The sequence below is a fragment of the Uloborus diversus genome, chromosome 9 (assembly GCF_026930045.1).
Source record: "Uloborus diversus isolate 005 chromosome 9, Udiv.v.3.1, whole genome shotgun sequence".
In the NCBI taxonomy this organism is placed as follows: Eukaryota; Metazoa; Arthropoda; class Arachnida; order Araneae; family Uloboridae; genus Uloborus; species Uloborus diversus.
Window position 1 is genome coordinate 103,158,144 of NC_072739.1, and position 25,168 is coordinate 103,183,311.

At 32.7% G+C, this 25,168-nt stretch overlaps 1 protein-coding gene across 1 annotated transcript in view; it reads right to left on the reverse strand.

The window, feature by feature from the left end:
• Window positions 1-272: 272 nt before the first annotated feature.
• Window positions 273-25,168, reverse strand: part of LOC129229314 (protein disulfide-isomerase TMX3-like) — a 49,804-nt gene continuing 24,908 nt past the window's right edge. Inside the window, exons 9-13 of the mRNA XM_054863600.1 lie at window positions 23,783-23,836; window positions 13,876-14,074; window positions 12,134-12,202; window positions 8,591-8,726; window positions 273-505 (exon numbers count right to left, since the gene is read on the reverse strand). Of these exons, the coding sequence (XP_054719575.1) occupies window positions 480-505; window positions 8,591-8,726; window positions 12,134-12,202; window positions 13,876-14,074; window positions 23,783-23,836 (484 nt within the window). The 3' untranslated portion in view covers window positions 273-479. The remainder of the gene's footprint in view (window positions 506-8,590; window positions 8,727-12,133; window positions 12,203-13,875; window positions 14,075-23,782; window positions 23,837-25,168) is intronic.

Sequence of the window (25,168 nt, forward strand, 5' to 3'; positions counted from 1 at the left end):
ACAACAAAGTTGTACAAATGGTGCAGGAATATTTCAGTTTGAGAACATTGAAGGTATTGCTGCAAATAGCTTTATGAAATATGTTATTTGTTTATGATTATTATGAATTTGAAATAATTTAAAATTAGCTAAAACCTATTAAATTGATGCAAGATATAAATGTTGTATACATTAAATCATTCAACATGATTAAAATTCACTTTTAGACCATTATTCCTTCAAAGTCCTTGATTTGGAAATAATGCATTACAAAGCAACAATAATAACATTAATATTAAATATATATGCAAACAGGTAAAAAAGTAAGTTGCACTTACTCTAACGTCTCTTTATAAAGTTTTCATTATTACCAAATTATTGGTATTTAGTGTTCATAGCAGTCAGATGCATTGTACAAGTTCATAGTTTCAAATTAAAATAAATATCAGCATCATATAAATATTTTCTAATAAACTGCATAAAATGTATCACAGAAAAACTTATTCTTTTTTCTGATGTCTTTCATCTGAAATAAAAAAAATGTTCGATTAAATAAATTAACTGATACATGAAAAGGCATAATAAAAATTAATGGTTAACATTAAGGTAGAAATTTGAAATTTGGATCAATAAGCAGTTTTCTGCATTCATTCTCCATCCCTCAAAAAAAAAAAAAAAAAAAAAAAAAGGGGGGGGGGGAGAGAATTTATGTATAATTGACCAATCTTTAAAATTCGAGGTTAATAGCAGCATTCACAATATTAATTCCTTACAACAAACGAAAAAATAGCAGGCATATGAAACTTTTGATAAAATGATTCGAAGAAAAGCAGCTGGATATGAAGCAGTTAAGCTTAGGCAAGCCAGAGTGGCCAGAAAACACTCAGATTAGCACTAAAACAGATTTAGCCAAAAAAGGTAAATATTAGCATCCTGCTAATTCATAAATTGGACAAAATGCACTGAATCGTTTATATAGCTGCTAAAAATATGAAAATGGTCATCAAATTAGGTTTTTTATTTCAACAGTGTCACAACGAAGTATTATCAGTACCACGGGACTTCGTGAAAAGAATGAACCAGCTGTTTTGCTAATTTGTACTTTATAGTCCAGGAAAATTAGCATTTTACTTGGGGGAAAAAAAACCAAGGATTTTCTTCACAGAAAGCTTTGTTATCTTTTCCAACAACATCTCAAAAGTCCTCGAATTTTGCTGTATGCTTCTCCCCCTTTTTTTGGGGGGGGGGGGGGAGAAATGGGGAAATTTCAACATTACTACCTAGTGGGTATTATTTCTAACATATTTTTTTTTTACACTGAGCTTAATAAAACCAATAACCAAATCATTTCAAATATTTAAAGAGTTTTTGACTTAAAAACCAATTTTTTAAGCAGATTAGGAAACACTTGTTTTGTTGTAACTTAAGAATTTTTCTTCAAAAAAATTAAGTACTTTGATTTTTCTTCACACAAAGGTTTGTTCTGTCTTCTTAAGTAATAGCTTAAAAGAGACAATTTTTTGTTTGCAAGCATCCTTCTTTTTTTCTTTTGGGAAAGGGGAGATTTGAAATGAAGTATATATAGGCAAGTGGTGCATTGTTTTATGCGTATTGTTTTACGCTAAATCAAATAAAACCATTACCTAATACTTATTTCAAACATTTTAAGACATTTTTGCTTCGAACTATCAATTTTTGAAAGAGATTATGAACACCCTACTCCATGGTAAGTGTGAAGTATTATTGAGAATAAGAATAGTATTAAAATCGTACACTACGAAAAAATCAATCATGACTATTAAACAGCCAATTCAAAATTAATTTTGCGGTGTAATGATTTGTAATTCTTAAATGTTTATATTTGTTGCTACTCATAGAAAGAATGTTCAACATCTTGCAGACCTGTCTTTTCATTTTGTTGTCCCACTTATATGATTTTTTCAGAGAACAAGGAACGATTGTCCAGGCAGTGCCTACAGGCTTGAGAGCAATGAAGCCCTACCTTTCAACATCCACATGCATTGCACCAAGTTTTTCTGCATGTACAGAAAATAATTTTTTAAAATTGAATCTAGAGTGGGAGCAGGACATTGGGTTGTTCTTACTGGATTTAGCATATTGTCTTTTATATTCCAACCCCATTCCTTAGGGTTCATGTTATTGCCAAGCCATGTCTGTACCTAACAACAAGCACAAAATGAATATGCTGGGCTGCACTTGAAGCACAGGGTAGTAAACTTAAATTTACCTCCATACTTTTAGTAACCGATTTAGTAATAAAACGAAGATACCATCAGTTTCCCAAGGAAATCTCATTGTTAGGTGCATCATAAAATCCTAGAAAGCATTTTATGCCTTTTTCTGCATTTCAGAAACATAGTTTTCATAAAATACTTGCATAGCACTTTGCAAGTCCGGACATTTTCCAAGCAAATTCATGACTGCTGATTTTACTGTCTAGAACATAGCAGATGTTCTATCGCAGCCAGAAAAGGCATGAAGCAATGAAATGGACTTCTTAATATTCCTTGTAATATCTCCTTGTTGGGGGAGTTCTATAATTAAGAATTACTAGGAGATCAATATCCTCACTCACAATAATTGTTAGCATGATTGTTAAGTTGTGTGATAGTGAGCGTTTGTTTCAACAATGAGAATATCAGCATCATCTTTGGCTTGCTTCACAGCAATATTTCTTGTTTCAACATGTTTTGTGAGAGAAAGAATTCACCTATTTTTACTGTTTGCGGCATTAAAATGTATCTCAACTGAAGTTGCTATCTTCAGAGAAACAACTCTGCTAGTATATGAATATTTCAATTCATGTTTTTTTCTCTTGTTGCTCATTTTTACTCCCTCTCGACACATCATACTAAGGGAAGATAACATATAAATTTGACTTTAAAGGATGGGTAAGTAAACTGTTCAGTGGCTTTCATCTATTAAATGCCCGTGGAAAAAAATAAAGTGCTCTAAAGATGCTGGAAACCTCTGCCATTTTTGTGCATAAAATCATTTCTAACTGTTAAAATAAGCATCTTTGGAACTCAATTCCTATCCTATTTGACTCAGCGTAATAAAAATACGTTTAGCATGTTTAACATATGTATTAGGTTGTAGTTTTATTTGATTTGGCGTAAAAAAAATTACATATGGGACAATGAGCTACTTCCCTATATACTTAGCTTCAAATCCCTCCTCTCGAAAAAGAGGGCATGGGGTAAAAACTAGTCTCCTTTTATGTCATGATTTAATAAGACTGAACAAACCTTTCTGTCAAGAAAAACAGAAGTTTTCTTCAAATTTTTTTGAAGAAAATTTTTTAAGTTACAACAAAACAAATGTTTATTAATCTGTTTTAAAAATGTTTTTAAGCCAAAAACATTGACAGTTTTAGAATTAACCTTAACAAGAAGATTTTAGGATTAACTACAATTATTGAGTGTTGTAACCAAGAAATCATGCACTGATTTTATTTTGAACTTTTTAGTGATAACCAAGCTTTCTTAGCTAAAGTCTTTAGATCAAAAAAAAAAAACATTTATATTTTATTGGATCTTTTGTATTTGCACTTTCAGGCCTAGCCAACACTTATTTGAATTTACCAAGCCCTCTCAGAAAGTTTCCCAACTTGCTCAATAGGGTGTATCGAAAAAAACTCACATCTTACATAAAAAATTTCATCCAAATCAAAAAGTATTTTTGGTGTCCCGCATGAGGCTTAAAGTTTATAATTTTCTTCAAAAAGTCATTTTTTTCTTAAAAATTTTTTTTTTTTTTGAATAACAGAAAAAAATGTAAAAAAAATTTCAAGTTTAAAATTGTGAGGAATAAAGTTGGGAATTATGGTCAAATAAAAGGTTTTGCTCTGATGAGGCATTTAGGTTCACGCATAACACTTAAAAATATGGATTTTTTAAAAGTTCAATTTAGATTTTCAATATAAATATATTAGCTTTTGAATTTTATTTTATTTATTTATTTTTTTTTTTACAAATGATGGTTGAAAAATTTCTTTGCTAACAAAGAATTTTTGATACATTTCTTTATGTTTAAAAGATAAAAATTATTTGAATTTATTTTCAGATTATATTGTACGTTTAATTTTGTGAAGTTAAAAAAAAATAAGGATTATAAAATAACCTTGCAAACATCGTTTTCATTTTACTTAATGGAAGTATGTTATTAAAAGAATAATGTTAAAGTAAAACAAGTAGTGTGTAAAAAGTAAGTTATTAAAAGAATAAAAAACTAAACACCAAAACATACATAGAATATTATGTGTATTTTCAGTACACCATTTGTAGAGTACTGCAAAGTCACATAATAAGCAACTATCGTTTGGTGTACAAAAGTGTACCCTTCGCTTTGTATGGGATAGGAAGGGATTTGTGCCCAAAAGTAATACGATTGATGAAAATGCAGGCTATGGCTCCACAGCAGTTAGTTTTACAGAGTTTAAGTAATGTGGACATTTAGCAAACGATCTCCAGAAACCTCATGACCTTCTATTAATTTTTCTAATATTTTTCTTTTCTTATGGGAGTCATGCTTGGCTTTTGCTCAAGAACTGAAATTTCGAACAAATAGTGTCTTTGATTTGTGTACTGCTGTGTCCAATTTAACTACATTAACGTTGGTCATTGTATCAGTGTATTTGATTCATTATAGCAGGGAGTGAACGCTGATTGGTTTCACCAAGTCACAGTCTCAGTAAAAGCTTTTATATGACTTCCCTAATTTTACCTATCACTTAAAAGATACATTCAATAATTTGCGGTTCTTAACCTACTGTGAGTCATCCTGTGTTTCATCCAAGTTTCTGTTGCCTCTTTGCCGAATATTGTCAATTAGTCAGCTAATTCATCCAAAATAATTTTTTCAAGGTTCCACCCTCATTTATAATATCAGCTTCATGGTGTCAAAGATATCGGCAAGCACTTTCTACAGGTTAGAAAGCATAAACAGTGATAGGTTTTTCATTGTTTTCTTCTTCAGAGAAAACTATTGTGCACTTTTTGTAAGTTAAATGTTTTGAGTGTTTTCCTTAAACTTACTGTAGCGTTCCAACATTGTATTCTGGCTACTCCCACGAGTTTTGCAATCTATACTGCAATTTTTTGTAAAGTGCAAATTTCTGGGTTTTAAAATTTAGTGACGGTTTTTGAAAACGTTTATAATTTTTACAAATTTTCTAAATTGCTGCATGAAACTGAAACCTTGAATGAGAATACAAATTTATTTTCATCGTTCATCATATCAGACACAAAGTTTTTCTTGCTGTACTTGAAGAAGTATGAGGAAGGCGATTCAAACTTCAAACGATGCTTGTGAAAATGTTTGTTTTATGAGTGGCAAAAGCTGCAAAACGTTTGCATAGAAAATCTTTGTGGGACTGGAAATCTTGCGAGATTTTGCTCTTAATTCCGCAAAATATCATGCGGGATCCCGCAGGATTCGAGATCGGAGACCCTGTTTGGAACCAAGCCACATGGCTTTGTAAAATGCTTTTTTTTTTTGTGAAAATCACGGAAGTTTAGAAGAAATGCAGGAGACTTATATATTGTTGATGATAGTTTTTTTCCTCTAAATTTTTTCTCTGACTGTACTGTGCACATTTTTCAACTTGAAAAAATTTTAACATTTTTTCTGCTATTGAAAAAAATTTTCTAGAAAAATTGATTTTTTGAAAATAATTTTATTTAAAGTTTAGGCCTTGTGCAGGACACCTAATTTTTTTTTTGATTGGGATAAAAATGTTTATGTAGTATGTGGGTCGGTAGAGGCAACTTTTTATCAACTTGACAAATTGAATTTCAAAAAAAAGTTTTCTTCGATACACCCTATTGCTCAAGCGATTCATACATTCCTTTTATTATTTTAAAACTAAGATTGAGATAAAAAATATATTATTTTGTACTGCTCAAGCGATTTATACATTCCTTTTACTATTTTATAACTGAGATTGAGATGAAAAATATATTATTATTTTTATTTGAAAATGATTACTTAGGAAATGTTAAGCAACAAAACTGTTTGCTGAGAGTTGCTATCACTTATATAAAGTTAAAAAATAAGAAAACTAGGAGACGTCGTAGGTAGCTGTTACAGAAAGCTCGATAAACAATCAAAAGCCAGCTGGTTGCCACAATGACAAGCATTTTCTTTTTAGTGGCATGTAATCAAATTAATAGGGAGTCAGATTTTTTAAAAATGAAAGGAGAGTCAGTGAAAATTAAAGAAATAAAAAAACCCAGAGTTGGAGTCTGCATGTTTTTGAACGACTCCGACTTCTCTACCCCAAAATCAGTCCGACTTAGACACTTTGACTCCGACTCCACAGCCCTGCTTGCTACTCATGATTGAAGAACGGCTATGAGGTTTAGCTTTTCTCACCATTACTACAAAACATTTGAACATTATAAGTTTAAGTTTCCAGGAAAATGATTGCACACTTCCTATCCTAGTTAGTCATGTATCTTCTTTCATGAAAACACCTTTCGCCTTTTAGTGTCTCGGTTTTGGAGGAAAAAATTAACACATTTCAAATAACAACCTAAGTCAATGATTGTAGCATTTATTCATTTCTGAGTTTAGTGATTTTCAGGGAAGGTGATTTGGAAAAATTATTGGGGGGGGGGTGGATGTCAGCGGGGTCTAGGGAGTATGTTAAAGCACGGAGCCCCCTCCTCCCCCGAAAAAAATTCAAATTTTTGGGCCTTGAAAATGCCCACTTAAATATTTTCTGGTGTGTATAATTTATACAAACAAACAATATGTGACATGGTGTTTTCAAAGTAAAACAATCTAAAAATTGGTACACAAATTTTCTGCTTCAATTAGATCATGTCACTTGCCTTAAGAGAGAGACAATTTTACAATTCCATTTTGTGGGGAGCTGTGAAGTGCCATAGCTAGGCTACGGCACTATACAAGGTAGAGCACTTGACTTGCATGGAAAGGAACTCCTAGTGGCACCGATTTATAACAACTATTGGGGGGAGGGTGCCATAATGGAGGCCTTGCCAGGGGAAATTTTCTAAATTTGAGATAAAAAATAGCGAGTTTTAAATTTTTTAAAGCATTTTAGGGTCATATGATTAACATTAGAACCCCAAAAACTCGACTCTCGGTAAATCAACACTCTGAGAAACTCAACAAGCCAACACATTTTTTGGCTTTGAAAAAAAAAAAAAAAAAGAAAAAACACGCATGGTATTTTCGCAAAACGCTAATTTAATTTACAGTAATAATTATGCTTTTAGTCTATTACAGAGCAGTGAATATATAGCTCTGAAAAGATTGAAATGATATTTAAATAAATCTAAACTATCATTAAAAGCATAAAAGATTGCTGTTGCACTTTGATTACTATAAGTGAAATAACTAATTTAAGCTTGCTTTGAATAAGGCTCAGAGTTCATTAAATAAAAACAATGTCTCAAAATTAATGCTTTAATAGAGTTTAAAAAGTTAATACAGATTATGTTATTAACTCTAATAACTGAAGAAAACTATCATGCCTTCCATTTAATATACAAATCAAACCCTGATATATTTTTTTCAGATCAGCAACACTTAGATGAGGGCGACGGAGGCGACATACTTCACTCGAAGGTTCGCGCACTGGGACAAATTCTATGAGTGCTCTCAGCACCGTAACACTATCATTATTCACACCACTCGTTTTCAATTAACCTGCTTACTACCGCAATAGTTATTTGTTTTAATTCATTACTGAATGTATTTTACAATGTAACTCTTCAAACAAGGAAAGTAAAAAATACCAACACAATTTTATGATTTTAGAAACCATAATTTGACAAATAATGTTCTTAAATTATTGAGGGGGCTCTGTCTCCCAAAACAAACTATTGAGGGGCTCGGACCCCCTCAAGCCCTATGGAGTCGGCGCACTGGTAATTTTCATCATAACAGTGGCGGATATACCATGTCGCATTGTGAAGGGTCCCATGACTATTGGTGCCTTGTAGGAATCACAAAATTGCAGATAACAAATGTTTTACTTAGTTCCTTAATAGACAAAGTCGGCCTCAAAAATGTATTGAGACTGGCTCACAAACTTGTAAAACCACCACTATATGATATTGCAGATCTTTACGCATACTATTTTACAACTTCTCTGCAAGGCATTTATTGTTACCCACTTAAAACCCAAACAGAAATTGATGATTTGTTACACCATATAACATTGAAAGCAAATATATAAGACATACTTCAACTACAAATGATCCAAATCATATTGAATTTTGTAAATTTACAAACAATTTTTCCAAAAATTGGCAGATACTGTGCTTTGCCATCTCACAGCAGTCTTCCTCGCTTGCCGTTCTCTAATTCATTCCAAAACATTAAGTGTTTTTATAGAAATTATCACTATTATTATGGTTTTAACTATTTCCCTCTTTTCATTTCTCCACAATAGTTTTCTCATTAAAAAAATTGCAAGGAGTATTTTATTCATAAAAACTCTAGCAATATCTTTGCCTGGAGCTGATTTCATGCATTGTTGCCTAAACTTTCTCGTACATACATTTATTACAAGCTGAAAAGTAGTTATTTAAGGAAATTCTAAAGGCTGCAACATTACCGTATTCAGATTCCTCCTCCTCATCTGTAGCTTCCAAAATATCAGAGCAGCAGCTCGTATAGCAAATAATACTGAAGAGACCAAGAGGTAATCCAAGTAATACAGTTGTCAAAACAGGATTTCCTTTCCACATGCCCTTTAAATAATTTTTTAGAATTTAGCAAATACATAAATATGATTGCTAAAATACAAAAAAAAAGCTTAAAGTTTTTTGTGGAATAAACAAGTTGGATTGAAAATAGCAGAATTCAGCTCTTCAAGGGAAAATGGTTTTAGTTTGAAAAAGTTTCAACTCTAAGAAAACAAATGTTTTTAAAAAGAATTTTAATTAACAGATAACTTATTAGAAACTGCAAACCTTTCATTTATTTTTAATACTGGTCTTTAAAATGATTTAAATTGATTTAATGATTAAATGTTATTATATGTGTTAGTTTTATGTTTCATAAAAACAATTTATTTTTAAGCTAAAACTTTAATGAACATAAAAAGAATTTAATTTCTTTACTTAGTAATGAAACTTAAAATGTGGTTGAAATAAAAAAAAAAAGAAAGAAAAGAAAAGAAAAAGAAAAAAGCTGACTTTTGTGCAGAATGCAGAAAAATTATATTTTGAAGAATATGTATGAGTTCTTTTGCTTGCATACAGGATTCGTACTCAATTTCAGAAATAAATTGAAGGAGTTTTGGAGGAGTTTTGAAGGAGTAAAATGAGATTTTGAAGGAGTACTAATGGGCTGTGTGTGTGTGTGTCCTTAAATAATGTCACACTTTATCTAACTCCTCCTCTTATCACATGTCATATTTTTTAAAAACATATTGTTATAATAACTGTGTGATGTTACTTTTTGTCACTCTCTTCTCCTTGTCACATTTTCATAAACACGTCTCCCCCTCAAGGCATAACATCACTCGTGAATGACTCATATCATAACATTGATTTGCTAAACGTGTTTTTTAAACACAATCACTTAATATAGTACATCTGCTTATCTATTTTTAAATGTTTAAATAACAATTAGACAAACTGACTTTTGCAGCTGAGAGTGGGGTGGAGGGAAAAGCAATAATCATAAAACTTGAAAAAATAGCCAAACACCATTTAAGCATGGTTTACTTCATTTATGAAATGTCTTAGTCATCTAAAACATTTTAACCTTAAATTTTTATAACTTCTATGATCAATTTGTAAATAACATCTTTATGAAAAAATAAATATACGGAATTACTACATTAAAATTGCCCTTATACCTTCACCCTCGTGACAAAGTTTAGTTGTCAACCGAAGTATTTCAAGCTACTGTCACAGAGGAAGATTACGTCTTGAACTAAGAAAGAAGGAGTTTTGAAGGAGTTCAAACCAAAATGAAGGAGTTTAAAGGGCTCTTCAAAAAAATTTCCTAAATGAAGGAGTATTGGAGGAGTTTTGAAGGAGTGTACAAACCCTGAAGGAAAATAAGCTTAAGTTACTTTGCAGCCTATATGAAATTTCCAAAGTAATGTTAAAATCAGAATTGAAAATTTCAATTATATGACTGCCCAGTTATCTGATTATGACTTAGCTTAATTTTAAAGAACCCTTCAATGAAACTTAGGAACATGCCTTTACTCTTTGGACAGTTTTTTAAGAACTTCAGAATGCTAAAGTAGTTTTATAAAGTGAATGAGGGAACAAAAATCATTTTTATTATTTATTATTTGAAATTCATACATTTTCACATTCAAAAACTTAACCCAAAATATATCAGTTTACTTAAACACTCTACACATAAAAGTTGACATTATAACAAAATTCATCAAGAAGTTATGAAATTATGGCAACATTTTTTTTATTTCTTTGATCAGAGGAACCTTTTTAAATGCTCATTTTTTTTGTGGAACCCTTAGTTTTTTTGTCAATAGTGCAGTGGCGTAGCTAAAGTTCTGTTGGAGAGAGAGCCCAGGTTTTTATCTTAAAGAGACTATCACATTAACTATTTGTCATTAAATTGATAATTAAATAGACTTTATTATAAACCATGGTAATTATTGCTAACTGCTAATCATTATTTATTATTATAAAACACCAAAACACTTTTATTTGCAAAGACAGCTGATGTCATAAAATAGTGGGGGCTCAAAGGAGGTGCGGGCAAGGGGGGGGAGAATTGGTTTGGTGGGCGACACACCCTTAAAGATAAATGTTTTCTTCAAAAATTGGGAAATTGAATTTTTACATCAATATTAATGAATTGATCTTCCAAAAAATTCGAGAAACAAACTCAAAATGTGGAACTGGATGCCCACAGAAGATTTCCTCCAATAAAATAAAAGTTCCATTTTAATTTTTATGTAATAACCTAAAAAAGCATAAAACAAGCACTTATTAAGTCAGTTCTTTTTTTAATCACATGAATAGATCATCACTATCATTTTTCATTCTACCCTTATTAGTTTTGAACTTAGAAAAGTGGAGAGGGAAACTCCCTTTACTGCTGAAAGTGAGAGGGCAAGTGCCACCCTTGCCTCCTATGCCTATTTGTGATTCTGAGTTTTTTAAAAAGGGATAAATAACCTCAGAAATTATGCATGAGTTATGTGATTAAAAATTTTTCTTAGTAAGGAAAAAAATACTGATGCGTTTTACATACAATAGTGTTAATAATTCACTAAAATTTACAAAATAGAAGTTTTTAAAACTTAAAAGTCTCTTATTTTTACAACAATTTTGTAAGTTATTTATAAATCGTAGTGATGTCACTGTATGTTATGTTGACTTAAATTGGCTCTTACTTGTTAAATGTTAAAATTGTACTTTCAACTGCTGATATAGATACTGGGAGAGTGGCTAGTATAAAAACTAAAATATTTGAAATTTACGTCAAAAATTGTAATTTTAGGCACTATTTGGTAATAATGCAGGAAAGGAAATTTGGGGTGTCCTTCCATAAGTTTTTCAACATTGAAGTCACCTTTAAACTAGTTAGTATCTTCTTCCAGCTTTTTTTTAAAAATTGAAGTGTTTAAAAATGAGAAAGAGGTGCTTTATGACTGATCTTGGAAAAATTTCGAAGAAGGCACAATTTCAGGTGACAAATAAAATTATTCCTACAGTGGCTAACATTGATGGGTAAAAAAGCTCCGATTAATATACAAAAGTAAAAGAAAATTTATTTCTAATTTTGGGAAAGCATTTTTATCGATTTTTAAGTAACAAATTTGAAAGATGTGGAATCAAAAAAAAAATGCAAGTCTCATGGAACACCTGAGAGAGCTTTGTGGAACCCTGGGGTTCCGTGAAACACAATTTAAGAAAAGCTGAATTATGGCATTGACTTTTACAATACTAATGAGAAATTATTTTAATACTTAAAACAGTAGTCAAATGAACAACAAAGAACAAGTCTAAGGTATTCAAAAACTGTTGGCTGTCACAATTTGACAGTTTTGACAATAGATGAAAATATAGGGCTGAAATTATTAAGCAGAAGCTCAAGTCAAACGTAAAGTTTTAATTTGTAATTTAAGTTTGTAGAGAACAGATAGGATTTAAGAATTTCTTACTATTAATGAAGTTCTGGCACCATAGTAACCTCTATACATTCTGTAGAAAAATGTTTCACCTCCGAAAGCCTGAAACACAAGAGGGGACTTTGTTAATAACTGCACATCACATGACATTAAATTACTAAATGTACAAAATAAAGACCTCACAGAACATAAAAACTTTGTCAATCAAAATGAACAGCAAGCTACATGCTCTATTGATTGCAATTGTAGGTATGAGCAGAGCCGAATCTTGCTCTAAGCTGTCACTGGGCAGATTTGAAACTTGCCCAAAATAAAGAAGGAAAATGTCCTTGATTCAAAAAATAGTGTTTTTAAAATTTAAACTGATAAGCTTATGAAGAAATGATGACGCTTTACATTCAGGGGCACTGCAATGGGAGGTCACTGTGACCTCCCAAAAAATTCCTTACTCGGCAAATTTTACTGACAATTCAGCAAATTTGGAGATAATGTATCAGCATTGAGATTCTTTTTTCTTTTTAAAAATTTCGAAAATTGTGTTTTTAATGACGCCTAATGTTCCTTCTCATTGAATGTTATGTATGTATGTATGATAAGTGTGCATGCTTGTATTTTATTACAAATTTTAAATATTAATAACTTAAAAGAGAAAATAAATGTCAATCACTCAAGAAATCATAATTGAATAAACACTAGTATGGCACTATAATTGTTAGTCTAACTCCAATTTTGTTGCAACTTCTGGTCAAACGCAATGACAACTTTACTTGAAATATATTTCATTTTTTAAAGATGTGTAAGAGTAAGCATTATTAACTACTACACAAAAAAAAAAAAAAAAGGATGTTGCGATGGAAAATGAAACAATGCTAATATTTCACTTTCAAGAATAATAATTTTTAAAAAATGTGTGGTTAAACAAAATTTGCCACTCTAGGCAACTGCTTACTCTGCCTATTGGGAAATTCGGCCCTGTGTATGAGCAAAAGTTCATACTTTGCAGCAGAGCTACATAGCCAATTAGAACGTTATACATGTTTAAAAGTAAAAGCTTGAGAAAAAGTTCAGAATAAAAATATCCTTTATTTAGCTTCTACCATGAAAAAGCTTATAAAAACCGGTTAGCGAGTTAACTATACAAAATTTTAAAGAGCAATGTCGACTGTCTTTAAAAAAGTAATTAAGGGCATTTTTTATAAGTGCTTCAAGCTAGTACAGGAAACGACAACACAAACTGGATGACGTGTCATAAAAATATCGTAGAAAAGAGAAAAATGAATTCTCAAGCGTAATACATTTTATAACCATTCCGGCTATGTACAAAAGAAAGTTACACTCATCAAATATGTAAAACTTTTACGTTTGCCAAACATAAAAAGTCCAGAGAAACTCTCGTAAAAGAAAAAATTAAGGAATGTAGAACTTTGACTCAATCATGACGTCTGAATGTATTAATGATTCGGTGATGCAATGTTTACATTTAATTTTGTTTCAATCTGCATGAGGCAAAAATAGATTTTAGAATAAAATAATAATAGTAAGTTATCATCTCATTCTTTTTTGAGAAAGATTAACCAAAGGTCACAGCAATAAATATCAACATATTAATATGTATCAACATACATCTGCATTAAAATATTATGAGTTATTTAAAAATGTAAAACAAGCTTTTGCACTGCATTTCTCTTCTTTTTGAAACAGTAAATGATAAAGGCTTAAGAAAAAACACATATTATGAACTATAGACATATCTAGAAAAGAAAAATTAAACTAACCTCTGCACTATTGTTTTTGATTTGATCTAAAAGTTCTAAAATGCTTTGTGGTGAAGGTACTTTTTCATCCGCTTCTAGCTTGGGCAAATAGTACTGATATGAAGTAGTATTCACAACAATCAAACTAGGAATCGGCAGAGTTGTTATTGCAATATTGTTTGCAATGTCTGGTTGGCTCAACCATCCAAATACAAAGTTTCTGTTTGGAACAAAACATTGAAAATTTTATAATATGTTGATAGTTCATTACCAAGAACTATTATAATACAAAATCATAAAGTCTCAACTTATGCAAGGGATGCATTCCAAGTCCCCTGCATCAGGGCTGTCCCAAAGGGGGGACGAGCGGGGCAATCGCCTCAGGCGCCACAAAATGAGGGGGCGCCGCAAGGCGCCCCTCGTTTCGACGAACACGACAACATCCACACGAAATGATTGTAGAAAAATTAGGGGCGCCCCCTCATTTTAGGTATCATAGACACACAAAATAGAGAATCATTGCAATGATTCTCTATTTTGTCCTATGGCACAAAAATATTCCTGTCTCTCAGTCTCCAAAACATTCGTTTCCTTTGTATCATTGAAACAGATACAATTTCTGTGAATATAACTGTTTAGAATCAAACAAAATGCACTTCTCATTTGTCTAGTTCTCACCAAATTTGCTTGAGTTCTGCCCCTGCATGCAGTGACGTAACCAGAAATTTTTTTTTAAGGGGGTACATTGGAAAAAAAAATTGATCGAATAGGAAAAAAGGTGTCCCGTCAAAATTTAAAACTTTTAGTTTTAAAAACGCAATTTTAGCCTTAAAACGCGATTAAAGGCCATGTTTATTGACGTTAGGGTAAGAGAGGGAGCTCAGAGACTGTTTCCGATTGATTATTTTTTAAATAGATTGAAATTAATTCTTGCACGTTTTCGAAATTGAAGTTTCAAAAACGCAACTTTTGACAAACATTGAAGATTTTATGGATAGGAGGATCTGGAGCCTTTCCCATTAAAATTGTTGAAAACTATGGTTCAAAAAATTTCAGTAGTGTTTTACTTTCAGGGGCTATCCCACTTAAATTTTTTGTGAGTGTCGTTTGAAAAACTCATTGCTTGTGATTTTAAAGAAAGGCGGCATGGGTACCCTTACACGAATATTTTCTTAAACTCAAGTTTTAAAAGCAATTTGTAAGGCCATATCTTTACTAATAATAAAGCTGAAAGTCTCTCTGTCCGGAGGATGTCTGGATGTCTGTGACGCGCATAGCGCCTAAACCGTTCGGCCGATTTTCATGAAATTTGGCACAAAGTTAGTTTGTAGCATGGGGGTGTGCACCTCGAAGCGATTTTTTGAAAATTCGACGTGGTTCTTTTTCTATTAAAATTTTAAGAAAAAAAAATATCATAAGATGAACGAGTAAATTACGAAATTATCATAACGTGGAACCATAACATGGGCACAAGCCAATTGGCAAGATATGAAATTATCATAACGTAGAACCGTAAGATGGGTACAAGCCAACTGGCAAGAAAATTCACCATACATTATTTGTAAATATACAGGCCAACCAAAAGACTTTTGATTTTTCTATTACGGGCAAAGCCGTGCGGGTATCATAGCAAATAAAATACTTGACATTGATTTTCTTTACTAATAATAAAGCTGAAAGTCTCTCTGTCCGGAGGATGTCTGTAGGATGTCTGTAACGCGCATAGCGCCTAGACCGTTCGGCCGATTTTCATGAAATTTGGCACAAAGTTAGTTTGTAGCATGGGGGTGTGCACCTCGAAGCGATTTTTCAAAAATTCGATATGGTTCTTTTTCTATTCCAATTTTAAGAACAAAAATATTATAAAATGGACGAGTAATTTACGAAATTATCATAACGTGGAACCGTAACATGGGTACAAGCCAATTGGTGAGAAAATTCACCATACATTTGTAAATATACAGGCGAACCAAAAGACCTTTTAATTTTTCTATTACGGGCGAAGCCGTGCGGGTACCACTAGTTATGTAATATTAGAGCAGTGATTTTTCGAAATTTCAGCTCCAAAAATGCACTTCTGTGCGATTTTCGGTGTTGTAGAGTATTTGTGGGCTTCACCCTAAAACTTACAAATATTTGATGCAAAAGAATAATATCTTTGTTTATAACATATAAGAAAGCTGACATTAAATTGGTACAACTAAAACCAAAAAACTCTTGAAAAGAATCATTGGATGAGTCCAGATCGAAATTTATTTTTGATGTAATTAACTTCGATAAATACATTTTCTATTTATAATCAGCAAATTATTTATTCGTGTTCTTAGTTTGAACAATATGAATAACCAATTTAGTTTTAATTGTTTGTCTTTTTATCTAGTGGGATAACATTTTACTAGATAAATATTTGGATTTTTAACATTTCCATTTTTCGAAAAGTTTGAGGCATTAATGTTTCACTAAAAAAACAGATTAATTGCTTGCATTTTAATTTGTATGATACATAGCCCTTTGACTGTTCTGTCTATCAATATGTAAAAAAAATCAAGTATGTATTATGCACTGGTCTTATAACTCTGTGTGAAGAGGGGGGGGCGCCAGGAAACTTTCTGATAGACATAGTATGTCAATCTAAGTGAAGGTCTATTATCATTTTTATCATGTTAGATAACATTTTACATATTTGCAGTTTTCATATCATTGTTCCTTAACGAACGCTAGAATCCGTGACGTAACTAGTCTTGGAATAGAGAACGGCACGTGTAGTGGGCGTTGCCCATGACGTGACTACTTTAACGTCGATTCTTCTTGAACAGGTGACGTCACGTGCACACGCTTCGGGCTTGGCCACTGAAGATCACGATCAGGTAGCATTGAAGTGAAGATATGCTAATGAGATTCTGAATATAAGTGAAGCTGTTACCAGTTGATCTCTCTCTCACTTCTTGCACAGCCTAGATGCGTTGGCTCATGTCAGGCAAGCCAACTTGCTGTTTGTTCAGCAAGCTTAGGCTGTTAGTTTTTTTTTGTTTAATTGAAGTAGTATGACGTTTGTCCATTGAAGACTTCGTTCCTCATGAACGATAGTCGGGTCAGTTGATAATTACTTATTAGTCTAGGTCAACGGGGTATTTGCAATAATGGTATACTTATCCTTATTTACTTTTTGTTAAAGCCATATACTTTGTTTTTATCTTTTAATAAATTAATTGATGTTTAATGAGCTATTCGTCTCCAATTATACTGATTCTCGAACTCCAATTTCACTCTGCTAAATATATTACGTTGTTTGGGCAAGAGTTAGTTTCAATCATACCTTCCCATCCAACACTTTCGCCCCGGGCGCCGTCAGCTCTTCGGACGGCCCTGCCTGGCATATGTAGAAATTTTGTGTTGTGGAAAAGGGTAAGTATACGAATTTTTTGTAAACATACCTAATTATTTTTGGCATTTGAAAACACCTCTCATACTATTTTAAACCATTTCTCAACTGTATATTACCATTTCTTACACGAAGAAGTGAATTTTTAACTGTATTTTAAGAAATCTGTATTATTCAACATAAGTTATTGTTATGATGCACAAAATCAATGATCAATGGGAGAAAGAGACATAAAATAAAACAGTAAGATAAGTACAGTGTGTATTAATAATAAAATGCAGCACTATAATAGTACTGTGCAGTAAATACAGTATTTATATTTATAACTTAATATGAAGATAATGGTGATGCTGCGACACCAGATTGTTATTAGTCTTCTCCAGACACCACATGCATGTCAGGAAACGCATCACAAGAAGAGGAAGAACAAGAAAGAGCAAAAATTACACATACATAAATGAATGTATATAAAATTTATATTTACTTACAGTTTCCTATTTTTCTGAAAGAAATTTGATATGCATGTTTGCTTTAACATGGAATTCATTAAACATTTTTCGATTTCTTTCTTCAATGCATACAGCAAGTTATTATCTTTCGCAATATCCATCTGCCATTTCTTATTTTTAATTGCTTCCAAAACTTTTAACTTAATGCATCAACTTATATTGCTCCTTTTTGCTTTCATTTTACCACACAATTAGTCCAAGGCAGAAGAGAAAATCAACAATCAACAGATTCAAGAAAAACCTTTTGTGTTTTCTGGTTAAAGATACTGGTCAAACCAAGTATAACAATGTTACTGACAAACGTCTCAAGAACAAGAACTAAATCCCTGGGAATAACTTTCCTATGGACGGAAAGGGTTCGGACAGGGCCAGAGCAATTCAAAGAAACATTTTAATCCCTGCTCATTGCATGCGGACCAATTCTTCTAGCTCCCCCCAATACCCACCCCAGATGCATTTTACAGCCTTAGATAAGATTACAGCTAGAAGTCAACTAAGATAACTTTAGTTATGTGATCTTTTACTTTCAAGGGGTGAACTGAAAGTTCTTCACAAGGAAGAGACGAAAAATTCTACTTGAAATAAGAGTTTCACTAAGGAAACTTTGAACATATATGAGATTAAGTGAGGTATCTATGAGAATATTTTTTCTTAAAATGGGAAAATTTAACATTATTGCTATAGAATTTTATTTTTTTGTTCCATAGATTTATATTCTTACAATTTGGTCAGATTATCTATTACCCAATTAAGTGGAGATGACTGAATGATAATTATGCAGAAGGGTACATGGATTTTCAACAATGCATGAGTCAAAAAAATAAATATTGCACAGAATGAAGGACTAATAGATAGGTTTTATACATAAGCTTGGTTACAAGCTAAAAAAAAAAAAGTATCACAAGTAATAACTGAACAAACTCGTGACTTAGTGGTCATTACAACTGACAAGGAACCAAAGTGGCGGATCTAAAACTCGAGCAAGGGGGGGGGGAGGCGCTAACTTTGGTCCAAGTGCGGAGTCATCGTTTTAAAGAATTTGTCGTTTTGCGAATATTCTCAATCTTGGGGAGGGGGACATCATTCTTAAAGGGACATACACCTTTGCTTAAACAATATGAAATTTTCTCCACAAGGTGTCCCTCTTTTGAAAAATTTAGGATTTTAAATATGACTTTTTATTTGAAATAAACTTATATAGTATACTGAAGAATATAATAATTTTGTGAAAATTTTTAAGGTCTGAAAACACCATATGCACCTCAATTAGATATAATGCTACAAGTTACCGCCCCATGGCCAGAACTAAGACGGAATTTCAAGCAAACATCGAAAATGTCAGTTACAGCATCTAGAGATTGCAGCTGTGCTCTAGCTTTATGCTCATGAGTCTGGAGTAGCTAAAACCATGCTCAGGCAAAAACCTCTTATAAAGTTGAGTAGATTACCACATTGGTAGATAAAAATAAATTCACATAACAGAAAGTGGTGTGCAAACATGGTATGGCTCCTGAAAAAACGAAAATAAAAGCTAAGGTATAATCATTATGCCCCAGCTATTGCTACAGAAAGGTAGTAAGTAAAAAGAAGCGAGTCAGGACCCTCCCATGGAAGTTTGAAAAATTGATGTCATAAACACAATTTTTGGAACGAACGTTTAGGGGGTAAAGTTAGGTGAGATGGGGTTGAGGTTTCTTCCTGAGTATTTTCCCTTACTATAGTCAATTTCAAGCTTTCTTTAACGATATTAGGGAATCGAACACTTTTTCCAGAAATTTGCACAAATAAAAGGTTAAAAACGCAATTTTATGCTATCCCCTGCAATGGGGGTGAGGGTGGGGCACGTCCTTAAGGGGCCGAGCCTAAGAAATTGAATGAAGAAAATTGGGGAAAAAAAAACTAGCATTAAGACTTATTAACATTGCAAATATACACTGCTGGCCCATGGGGAGGGATTTTGTAGGCCCTAGAGATTTTGTAGCGGGAGGGGGGGGGGGGGGCAAAACTTGTGGATCCGGGCCTGGCCCAGGGGCTCTCTCTGAAAGTTTTTCCCTGTAGAACTCGAGAAATCATGATTAGAGACTAGCTTTGGGGGCGTTAGGAGAGGAATTCTTTGGTGATTTACTTTGAAAAACTTTCAAAATCGGAATCTAAGAAAAATTTTTTTTCCACAAATATTCGAAAATTGTGAACTAAAAATGCAATTTTAAGTAATCTTTAATGACATTAGGGGGAAGCGGGGTCTAACTATATAAAATTTTCCGTAATTTGAGGCCTAAAAACAGTTTTAGGCTCTCTTTATAAAAGTATTGCAGTATTTAAAATCTCCTTAGTTTTACCCAGTGCTAGTTCTGACTTCATTGGGGGGGGGGGGGGGGGCTATAGCTCTGTTAGCCTGAGAACAAAGTAAAATATGTAACTGTGAATTTGGAACTGATAACTTCAGATTAAAAAACCTTGATAGAATCAGGAGGAAGCTATTTCCTCCAAGACTTCCCGTGCTATTGCAAAGCACACTATAATTTGTTGTACGTTTTGACCGAATGGGAAAAAGAGCTAGAGTAATATTACCTCCCTCCCTCCCCCTCCAACTCACTATTAACACGCCACAGTGTATATATTTATTTAATTATAATGCATATTTAAATTCGAAAAAGTATTGAAGTATTTGAAATCTTTGAAATTTTTGTTTTGTTTCGAGTTATTTCTGACCTCATGGGGGGGGGGGGGGGCTATAGCCCCCTTAACCTGGGGACAAAGTTAATATATATGGCTGGTTTAGTTTGAAAGTTATAACTTTCAGATTAAAAAAAAAAAAACGATTAAAGAGTGAAACTATTTCCTCTAAGCCTTTCCATTCCATTGCAGATCACATATATATCTGTTTTAAGTTTTGACCAAATGGGAGATTTGGAGGGGCTACAGTCTGCTAGCTCTCCCCTCTTTCGATTAATATACCCTATATATAGTAGTTACATTTAAATGTAATGTCTATTTAAATTCACAAATGTGTGTGCATTACAATATTAAAAGTCTATGAAATTTCGATTTTATCCAGTGTAAGTTCGGACATCAAGAGGGGTGGGCTATAGCCCCCTTAGCTCTCCCTCCCCCGAATCCGCCACTAAGGAACCAGAAGGTCTCTAGTTCAATCCCAGGTGTAGCAGACCCTACTTTGTGAAGCAAGAAAATGAGGTGGTTGTGATATATCATCCAAAACACTTATTGAGTTTCCTGGTTTTTCTTCAATGAAATACACACATAAAAGGCAGAAATCCTAAAAAGTCCTCTACTGAATACCTAACCCTGAAAGCAGGGCTGTGGAGTCGGACCGATTTTGGGGTAAAGGAGTCGGAGCCATTAGAAAACAGGCCAACTCCGGGCTTCTTTTTACTTCCTTTTACAAAGTAAAAGAAGTATTGTATTCACAAAAAAATGTTGACCCAAAAGTAGGCTTTAATATACATATAGCTCTGTTAGCCTGAGAACAAAGTAAAATATGTAACTGTGAATTTGGAACTGATAACTTCAGATTAAAAAACCTTGATAGAATCAGGAGGAAGCTATTTCCTCCAAGACTTCCCGTGCTATTGCCCGTGGAACCAGAAGGTCTCTAGTTCAATCCCAGGTGTAGCAGACCCTACTTTGTGAAGCAAGAAAATGAGGTGGTTGTGATATATCATCCAAAACACTTATTGAGTTTCCTGGTTTTTCTTCAATGAAATACACACATAAAAGGCAGAAATCCTAAAAAGTCCTCTACTGAATACCTAACCCTGAAAGCAGGGCTGTGGAGTCGGACCGATTTTGGGGTAAAGGAGTCGGAGCCATTAGAAAACAGGCCAACTCCGGGCTTCTTTTTACTTCCTTTTACAAAGTAAAAGAAGTATTGTATTCACAAAAAAATGTTGACCCAAAAGTAGGCTTTAATATACATTTTGCTCGTCCTCGACTGAATGATGAGTGTTTTCCAACCTGACCAGACATGGATATATGCCTAAGAACATATAGACACCCAAAATATCCATTTTGATGATACCCGAATTAATAACAAAGAGTTTTAGTCGGTATGTACGTATGTATGTGTGTGTGTGTATGTATCTCACATAACTCAAAACTGATTTGTCCTAGAAAGTTGAAATTTGGTACCTAGCCTCCTAGTGGGATCTAGTTGTGCATCTCCCCTTTTGTTGCATTCGGATGTTCCTGAGGGGATCTTTTACACCTTTTTTTTGGGGGGGGGGGGGGGAATCATTGTTAATATCAATGCAAACTCAAGTGGTGTTATAATTTGGCTAACACTTGGCAACATATTGCCAAGCTTTTAGTCGCCAAGTTTTTTCGCCAACTTGGCGAAAAATTTGGCGGGTTTTTTTTTCAATTTGGTTTTATTTTGGCCAATATTGGCGACATTTAGAGAGTTAACAATTGAATCACATTAAAATGTCCAATATTGGGAAAATTAATCTGTATAAAACATTTTTTTTGCTTCAGTTCTTAACAAACTTGGGTTAAAATTATTTAAAGTATTTCTTTGCTTACTCCAAGGTATTACTACTATCATTAAATTGGCGTAAAAGGAAGTCATGTGATGCACACATCAACTTGTTTTCTTTAATATTTACCAACTCTCCTAGCATTTTTTTAAAAAACTGACTACAAAATGGTTTGATTACATGTATAAAGGCCTACTAATAAGAAAATTATTGTCTTTGGCAACCTGCTAGCTTGATAGTTTATCGAACTTTATGTAATAGCCACCTACGCTGGCCCTTAGTTTACTTATTTTTTAACTTCCTTTAACTAATAGTAATGCCAACTGTCTGCAAACGATTTTGTTGCCTAACATTTTCTAAGTAATCACTTTCAAATAAAAATAATTAAAAAAATTCTACTTTGATCTCAGTTATAAAATAGCAAAAGGAATGTATCCCTTGAGCATTGAACAAGTCGGGGCCCATAGCTTGGGAGGAAACTTCTGAGGGTGTTCGGTAAATTCAAATGTGCAAATCCAAAAGATTCGATAAAATATATATGTTTTTTAAACCTAAAGACAATATGTATAAGTTTGGTTCTCACTTAAAAGTATGACATAAAATAAGTTGGTTACAACACTGAATAATTTCAGGTAATTTTAAAATCTTCATTTTAAGGTTAGTTCTAAAGATAATTAAATTACAATAAAATAAGAATAGAAAAATGAGCGAAGAAATTTTGGTATAGCAAAAGCTATTCGTACAAAACTATATACCTCCGCAATTTTTCTAAAATTTGCTCCAGATGTATATGACCTTTCTCTGCAATACAGTGCCCTATTTTCATTGAAATTTCATAGACGGAATATAATTTAAGAATTATTGGGAAAACTTTTCAGAATTCAAGTATTTATATTTTTTATAAATTCTAAATTAACTGCGAGTGTCACCCACCAGATGGGTATCACACTGAGCAGACCACCCCCTCTCCAGAACAGTATTTTGCAGCATCAAAAACGCTTTTGTTCTCTAAAGTTACAGCTTTTTAAAATCGAAAGCACATGATTTGATCAACATCTATTTGATAAACATTAATGGGAAGCAAATTAATTCTTTTTAGTTTTTTAAAACGGAATTTTTAGTAATCTCACTTTTAAAATCCCAACTGTTAGAAAATTAGATTTTAAAATTCAATTTCTAACATTGTATGCATCTAAAGTTTACAATAAAATCCAATGCAAAAATATCATAAAAAAGAATTAATACATCAATCTCTATTTAGAGGTTTTTTCCCATCCCATGATGGGGAAAATTTAAATTAATTAATTAAGCCAGAGTCAGAGTTGGAGTCGGGCATTTAAAAATTCAGGAGTCAGAGTCTGCCATTTTCCTTCTGTCTCCGCAGCCATGCCGAAAAGTGCTTTTTAACAAAAAAAAAAAAATCTAAAAAATAAATTTCATCTAGCCCATCCTTTGAAGCTAAGATGTGCCTTTAACCATGAAACAAATCTTTAAAAATCACAAAAATGAAAAATACAAAAAATACATATTATGTTACTTACTTATGGTACAGTTCTTTATTATTCACTGCAATAGCTTCTAATATGTCTCTAGTCCTGTGAAAAATGAATGAAATGCAAATTCCAGTTTATTTCAACAATGACAGCGTATTGCATAACATTTTATTTATTGTAATATTCAAAATCTAGGGTGCAAAAAATAAAAAGGAGGAAAAAAGAAAAATATGCACACTATGCTAAATCAAGTAGGATTCTGCACACAATTTTTTTTTTTTTTTGGCGGTCTCATTTTTTGTGGCTTTTTAAAGTATGTTTGAAAAAATACAATTGATCTTAAGAAATTTCGATTACTTGAGTCCTAATTTTGCAGTTTAAAGCAAAATTAGAATTAACAAGAATTTCTGTATAGAACTAAAGTAGCCAACTTTTTTTGCATACCAACATTGAATTCTTAGCAGGAGATTGTATTGAACACAAGATCCCAGGAAAATTTTCAAATGAGAGACCTGGTTGATTTAACGCTTCAAGTGTGCCATGCTGTTTGTTAGGTTACTATAATTTATTACATGTCCTATGCAAGAGTTGTACAATTAATCAAAAATAAAAACGAATTTTTGGCGTATTGATAGTTTTATTCTTGCTAATAAGTTAATATAATTTTTTTTAACCCTACAAATTTGATTTGGATAAACAGGGCTCGTATATATGAGGTTCTACTGAAAAGGTTCCAAAAAAAAAAAAAAGAAAAAGCAATTTATTTTAAATCTTTTTTTTTCTTTTCCTCATCTTTGTACAAACATTTTGCTGATAATCCTGCCTCCATTGATTCATTAAATAAATATATTTTTTTCAACACTACTTTCTCATATGAAACAGCAAACATACATCATTGCTTGCGTTCGACGAACCTCATCGGTCGACCGGTGAGTAACCAGTTGCTAACCGCAGCGTTCTTGAGAGCTACCAGTTAACTGGTTGCTTCAGATGTCGTTTTATTAGCCTCACTGGTTGATCTATTGGTCGACCGCAACTCTAGCTGGTTGATTGGTTGATGGAACCACGTTACATTTTTGACCAATTAATGATGTATTTTTTACCTGTGTGTTATTCGTCTGTGTCATGTCTGCGCAAGTAACCAGTGATCAACCAAAAGCGTTCGATGAAGCATTGGTTCGTGAACAACCGGTTAGTAACCACTGACGTCATTGCTGTCATGTGATTAACCAACCGGTCGCTACCGGGCGTGTTCGTCGAACATAAGTATTATATAATTACTGAGCAGACTTTGGATATTTTTAAATTAACGTAACTAAAAACACTTGATACGCTATCTTAATATGTGTTTTCAATACAGCACATTACAGGTCATAACACAGTCATAACTCACTTGTTAAAAAAAGAACTAACATTTTTAACTAAAGCTAAAAA